Genomic DNA, 7,681 nt, shown 5'->3' with positions numbered 1-7,681 from the left:
ATTTGCTATTGTGCACCACAACTCCATCTACTGTAAAACTACAGTGCCAGATTGCGAAATATTTGTGAGTCATTTGTTTGACATTAATCATGGTTTTGAAACACACACAGTTGCCCTTCACGTCAGATGAGAACATGTTTAATTGTATAAAAACATCTGTCAATGTCACCTCCAGGGKTCCATATGAATTGGCTACAATTGCACAATAAATTATGACCATTGAAAATATATGAATTGTAAACTATTCATTTATTGCTCTGATACACACACGTCATAGTTCATATTATCATACAGTACAATGTTGTGGAATTCTTTYSATCTGTGATCCAAAATAGCAAAAGAAACATCCAGCCAGGGCAAAAGAGGGGAAGTATTGGAGTCATAGTGCCCTKGTTACCAAATAGCTTTGTATCTCATAAAAGTGTTAATATACATTATGCCCCCCCCGAGATCAACCCCTTCCTTTCCCCTACCCCTAGACCTAGTCTTGGTCTTGAATTTAGTCAGATCTGGACTGGAACAAACACCTGCATTGTGGGGGTCTCATCTGCCCAATTTCTGAGGTTACTGCTGTGCTGTCTCTATGTTACTGAGGTTTCATCGTGGTATGGCAGTGATGGCACTGTTGTGGAAGTTCCCTACCTCTGGTTCAAAGATTTCACACTWGAACTTGATGGGAAGTTTGWTCTCAAACATGCCATCATCCAGAGTGGTGTGAGAGCCTGTGCAGAGCCCTTGTGCAAGGGGACAGAACACAGAATATTATTGGGCAAACAGAGAAACAGGATATGATGACATAGTGAAATCACTGAGAATGGTGTGATGCTGATGTGGGTCTACAGTAGGCTACCTTCTTCCATTGAATAGTTGCCAGCTTGTCACATACAAATCATWATTTTGACCAGTTGGTTTTCCCTTTTTACCTATTTCAGAATGTGATAGACAGTGTGTAGCTGTAGTGTAGTACTCCATTGAAAAKTCACAGTCCATCATTTTACATTGGGTCAGATCAACGTCAGAATTGTCCTTAGCAGAGACCGTCTCTTGAATGGTGAACTCCACAAAGTAGGACGGACACTCAACCCACTGTGAGGATGACAGCAAAGTGATTTTAACTTGAAATAGTTGTTACAACATCAAGTTTTGTGAGCGAGAGTCACATCTATTCCCTTAAAATGCTTTTATGATTTTTGGTTGCACCTCATCTCATGTTGGTTAAGTGCCTCCTACTCCTCTCCCAAGACAATAGAAAAGTAACATTTTATTTCAATAGCAAAATTGTCATATTTGCCATACAACATAGAATGAACTCACCGACCTGCATGCTAGCTCCTGTTAGGTTGAGGAGGGTGTAGTAGTTGGTGAGGCGACTCTTTCTGTTGTATGTCTGGAGGGACAGATTGGCCGTCTCCGCTATGATGGGGTCATCCAGGCGCTCTACTGTTGGACAGTCTGGACACGTGTCGACGATGAGGTAAGGGCTCACTACTATAGGTCATTACTACAGGTTAGTCAAACTAAAGCAACAATACACCAGTAMGTCATTCAGCTGAAGGGGTTTTGTGGTTACAGTGCATACTGTATATTTTTCCTGACCTATTGACCTGACCAGGAAAAACAAAACCCTACTAGCCAGACTCTACCTTGTTGGATGGTACATTTTATTGCTGCGGAGTTCCACACTTTTCCCAACGTACAGTAGATAGATGCCATACACTGCCCATACAACTGTTTAGTGGTAAGAGAGTTTCATTCAAAAATCATACACCCCACACCCTGTAAGCCAACCTGTACCCAGGGGTAGATGTAACATAGTAAACGAAAAATCTGGGACYCTCAAATATGTTACATTTGGTATGGTATTTCTTAATTTGTGGATATCCATCATCCATTTGTATGATAGGTTACGAATTGCAATTCGTAAGTAGTAGTTGCTAATTAGCTAAAATGCTAAAGTTGTCCGTGATGAGATTCCAACACTCAACCTTTGGGTTTCTAGATGTTTGCCCGACCAACCACCCTCCTTTTGTTTTTGCCTTGTTTTTGCCTTAAGTAACCTCTCTTATCCAAACATACCAAACATAACATATGGCGCAGTGGTCTAGGGCACTGCATCGCAGTGCTAGCTGCGCCACCAGAGTCTGGGCTGGGTTCGCGCCCAGGCTCTGTCGCAGCCGGCCGCAACCGGGAGATCCGTGGGCCAACGCACAATTGGCATAGCGTCGTCCGGGTTAGGGAGGGCTTGGCCGGTAGGGATATCCTTGTCTCAGTATGTAAAATAAAAAATAAAAAAATAAATAAAAATAAATAATATATATATATATATATAAAAAAAAAAGTAATAAAATGTATGCACTCTACTGTAAGTCGCTCTGGATAAGAGCGTCTGCTCTTGGCCGGTAGGGATATCCTTGTCTCAGGATGTAAAAATGTAATAAAAATGTATGCACTCTACTGTAAGTCGCTCTGGATAAGAGCGTCTGCTAAATGACTAAAATGTAAATGTAAATATGGGCCGGAGGAGATAGCTGCCGTTTTACACGCTCCTAACCAATTGTGCTATTTTGTGTGTTTTTTCGCGTTGTTTGTAACTTTTGTACATAATGTTTCTGTTACCGTCTCTTATGACCGAAAATAACTTCTGCATATCAGAACAGCCATTACTCACCTCGAACTGGACAAAGATTTTTTCTTTAACGAGTCAGACGCAAAGGATTTACTGCTGACATCGGACCAGGCCCAAATCCCTGTCATTCACATGAAGAAGAGATGCTGATATAGGGGACACAGGTCCGGGTGCTTTGTGAAAAGTCGTCGGCGAGTGGGTAACCCGCCTCTAACATCTGTCCTATTGGCCAATGTGCAATCTTTGGAGAATAAACTGTATGAGCTCCATTCGAGTCTATCCTACCTGCGGGACATTAAAAACTATAATATCTTACATTTACATTTAAGTCATTTAGCTGACGCTCTTATCCAGAGCGACTTACAATTTGGAAAGTTCATACATATTCATCCTGGTCCCCCCGTGGGGGAATGAACCCACAACCCTGGCGTTGCAAGCGCCATGCTCTACCAACTGAGCCACACGGGATCTTGGATAATATAATATACGACATGGATAATATACAGTTGGCTGGGCTTTCCGTGCATTGGCAARACAGAACAGCTGCCTCCGGTAAGAAAAAGGGTGGTGCTCTGTGTCTATTTGTCAATATGAGCTGGTGTGCAAAATCTAATATTAAGGAAGTCTCGAGGTTTGGCTCGCCTGAGGTAGAKAATCTCATGATAAGCTGTAGGCCACACTATTTACCAAGAGTTTTCATCTATATTTTTCGTAGCGGACTATTTACCACCACAACCCGATGCTGGCACTAAGACGGCACTCAACGAGTTGTTTAAGGCCATAAGCAAACAAGGAAGTTGTTATGCGGAGTGGAACTGGGGAACCCAACGGCTGACTCAGACGAGGAGACTGGGTTGAAGTAACCAAGGTATTTATTGAAACACGGGGGAGATGGAGTGCAGGTTAGGGGAAGATCGGGGGGGGGTTGCTGGAAACCAGGTGCGGAGGCTGAGGCTGGAGCAAGAGTGGTTGAGAAAGGGTAAGCAGGTCCAGAGGGGAATCGAAGGGAGTAGTAGAGTGGGGAATCCAGGACAGAGTGCAGGATGACGAGACGTGGGACTGGAGACAGGGACTAGAGTCAGAGAGGGCAGAACTGTAGCAGAGAGGAAAACAGCGCCAGGCAAGGAAAACAGGGACAATAGGATAACTGGATCTGAATAGTAACAAACGGCTAGAAACGTAGACTGACTGAGCAGAGATTAATATCTGGCAGCGTGGAAGTGGCAATCACACACACACAGAGAGGGAGAGAGTACTGGGGGAGTGGCGGCAGGTCAAGGAGACACAGGATGAGCAGTAGAGGGCGTTGCAGGAGCAGATGTGACAGAAGTGCTCATCCAGAGGCGGCGCTCCTAGTGGTCAGGGACTTTAATGCAGGTAAACTTAAATCTGTTTTACCTKATTTCTATCTATGTGCAACCAGAAGAAAAAAACTCTAGATGACCTTTACTCCACACACAGAGACCGTAATTCTATCCTGCTGATTCTTGTTTACATGCAAAACTAAAGCAGGAAGTACCAGTGACTCGCTCAWTACGGAAGTGATCAGATGCTAAGCTACAGGACTGTTTTGCTAGCACAGACTGGAATATGTTCCGGGATTCAATCGATGGCATTGAGGAGTATACCCACATCAGTCACCGGCTTCATCAATAAGTGCATCGATGACGTCGTCCCCACAGTGACCGTACGTACARACCCCAACCAGAAGTCATGCATTACAGGCAACATCAGCACTGAGCTAAAGGGTAGAGCCTCTAACCCAGATGCTTATAAGATATCCCGATATGCCCTCAGACGAACCATCAAACAGGCAAAGCCTCAATACAGGGCTAAGATTGAATCCTTTACACTGGCTCCAACGCTCATCGGATGTGGCAGGGCTTGCAAATTATTACGGACTACAAAGGGAAGCCCAACCGTGAGCTGCCCAGTTACATGAGCATACCAGATGAGCTAAATMACTTCTATGCTCGCTTCGAGGCAAGCACTGAAGCATGCATGAGAGCACCAGCTGTTCCCGACGACTGTGTGATCACGCTCTCTATAGGCCTTTAAACCTTCAAGACTGTTGGAAAAGCATCCCAGGGGAAGCTGATTGAGAGAATGCCAAGAGTGTGCAAAGCTGTTATCAAGGCAAAGGGTGGCTACTTTGAATGATCTAAAATATAAAATAAATGTTGATTTGTTTAACACTTTTTTGGCTACTACATGATCCCATATGTGTTATTTCATAGTTTTGATGTCTTCACTATTATTCTACAATGTAGAAAATAGTAAAGATAAAGAAAAACCCTTAAATGAGTAGATGTGTCCAAATTTTTGACTGGTCCTGTACATATTACCTCAATTATCTTGACTAACCTGTAACCCCACAAATTGACTCGGTAACGGTACCCCTTGTATAAAGCCTTGTTATTGTCTACACCTAAGGTCTACACCTGTTGTATTTGGTGCATGTGACATAACATTTGTGATTCTAATTTGAGTGTCCTGGATTTTCGTTTACTATATTACGTCTAGTCTTTGAGACCCCTACATGGTATACTTCTTACTGGTATGTCAGCTACATCCTTCACTTCACATTTCTTCCTGCTGATCACGTGACATTTTGTCTCTAGCACATCTATGGTTAAATATCACCTCTCCTTCCTGGGGAAAGAGGTGGAGGTAGGGAGGGAGTTAGTCCAGTAAATGCATGCATATTTGGCTTTCTTCCCAATAGCCATTTGACAGCTTTGCCTGTTCACTTGACTTAATATTAGGAAGACTTTGCTCTCATAATTGACTAATAAACGTATTTACTGTAGGCTGGTAGTGGAGGATTTCTCAACACTTCAAAACTTACCTCTCTTGGGCACGAGAGGGAATTTCCACAAGAGACAAGAGAATAATTTACTGATAGAGTAAAGGATATGCTGTTGTGCTTTGCAAAAACATACATTATACAACTATTCACTGTACCTTTACTCTCCTCTATCTGTTCTGTAGTTTGTGCTCAAAAGAAAGGAAAATAAAAACTCTTGTATTGATCCTTACACTCAATCAGCAAAGAACCCAAATAACTAGAAAATAACAACCTTGAAACAGGAAGAAAAGAACAGTTCAATACAGTAGTTGATTAGCCTCACCCCTGTCTGCTGGCTGACAGAGTCAATTACTCAGAGCATGCGCAGACCAGCTGGCTGGTGTGTTTACAGATATATTCAATCGCTCCCTATCCCAGTCTGTTTGCACATGCATCCCCACCATTGCTTCTGTACCCAAGAAGGCAAAGATAACTGCACTAAATGACTACCGCCACGTAGCACTCACTTCTGTCATCATGAAATGGTTTGAGAGACTAGTCAAGGATCATATCACCTCCACCTTACCGCCCATCCTAGACCCACTTCAGTTTGCATATGCCCCCACAGGTCCACAAATGACGCAATCGCCATCACACTGCACACTGCKCTATCCCATCTGGACAAGAGGAATACCTATGTGAGAATGCTGTTCATCGACTACAGCTCAGCAGTTAACACCATAGTACACTCCAAACTCGTCATCAAGCTTGAGACCCTGGGTCTCGACCCCGCCCTATGCATCAGGGTACTGGACTTCCTGACGGGCCGCCCCCAGTTGGTGAGGGTAGGTAACAACATCTCCACCCCGCTGATCCTCAACACCCTCTCCTGTCCCTGTTCACCCACGACTGCGTGGCCATGCACGCCTCCAACTCCATCATCAAGTTTGCAGTGGTAGGCTTGATTACCAACAACGACGAGACGGCCTACAGGGAGGAGGTGAGGGCCCTCGGAGTGTGGTGTCAGGAAAATAACCTCACAACGTCAACAAAACAAAGGAGATGATCGTGGATTTCAGGAAACAGCAGAGGGAGCACCCCCCTATCCACATCGACGGGACTGTAGTGGAGAGGGGAGTAAGTTTTAAGTTCCTCGGCGTACACATCACGGACAAACTGAATTGGTCCACCCACACAGACAGCGTGGTGAAGAACCTCAGGAGGCTGAAGAAATTTGGCTTGTCACCAAAAGCACTCACAAACCTTTACAGATGCACAATCGAGAGCATCCTGTCGGGCTGTATCACCGCRTAGTACGGCAACTGCTCCGCCCACAACCGTAAGGCTCTCCAGAGGTTAGTGAGGTCTGCACAACGCATCACCGGGGGCAAACTACCTGCCCTCCAGGACACCTACACCACCCGATGTCACAGGAAGGCCATAAAGATCATCAAGGACAACAACCACCCGAGCCACTGCCTGTTCACCCCGCTATCATCCAGAAGGCGAGGTCAGTACAGGTGCATCAAAGCAGGGACCGAGAGACTGAAAAACAGCTTCTATCTCAAGGCCATCAGACTGTTAAACAGCCACCACTAACATTGAGTGGCTGCTGCCGTACATGTAAAAAATGTATCACTAGCCACTTTAAACAATGCCACTTAATATAATGTTTACATACCCTACATTACACATCTCATATGTACAGTGGGGAGAACAAGTATTTGATACACTGCTGCAGATTAATTACTTAAAAATCATACAATGTGATTTTCTGGATTTTTGTTTTAGATTCCGTCTCTCACAGTTGAAGTGTACCTATGATAAAAATTACAGACCTCTACATGCTTTGTAAGTAGGAAAACCTGCTAAATCGGCAGTGTATCATATACTTGTTCTCCCCACTGTATATACTGTACTCGATACCATCTACTGCATCTTGCCTATGCAGTTCTGTACCATCACTCATTCATATATCTTTATGTACATATTCTTCATCCCTTTACACTTGTGTGTATAAGGTAGCTGTWATGAAATTGTTAGGTTAGATTACTCGTTGGTTATTACTGCATTGTCGGAACTAGAAGCACAAGCATTTCGCTACACTCGCATTAACATCTGCTAACCATGTGTATGTGACTAATATAATTTGATTTGATTTATACAGCTGTGATTGGATCAGGGTAGGTGTTGTGGTGATGGCTCTAGATCTGTCTGTAATCTCCAATCCTTCTAGTATCTGTGGTGCCATGGTGAAGACAATTGGA

The 7,681-nt window shown here is 43.9% G+C and overlaps 1 protein-coding gene across 1 annotated transcript; it reads right to left on the bottom strand.

Annotated features, from left to right (window-relative positions):
- Nucleotides 1-597: 597 nt before the first annotated feature.
- si:ch211-284e20.8 (CY domain-containing protein) lies at nt 598-6,793 on the bottom strand. Its single transcript, XM_070446001.1, is given in 8 exon segments — nt 598-742; nt 974-1,086; nt 1,319-1,485; nt 1,644-1,728; nt 5,182-5,257; nt 5,259-5,278; nt 5,758-5,770; nt 6,684-6,793. Coding segments are annotated over 8 exon segments (729 nt in total).
- Nucleotides 6,794-7,681: the final 888 nt, after the last annotated feature.

This window comes from Salvelinus sp. IW2-2015, linkage group LG13 (genome assembly GCF_002910315.2).
Source record: "Salvelinus sp. IW2-2015 linkage group LG13, ASM291031v2, whole genome shotgun sequence".
Classification (NCBI taxonomy): Eukaryota; Metazoa; Chordata; class Actinopteri; order Salmoniformes; family Salmonidae; genus Salvelinus; species Salvelinus sp. IW2-2015.
The sequence above is the reverse complement of the archived record's forward strand: the minus strand, read 5'-3'. Positions and strand labels throughout refer to the sequence as shown.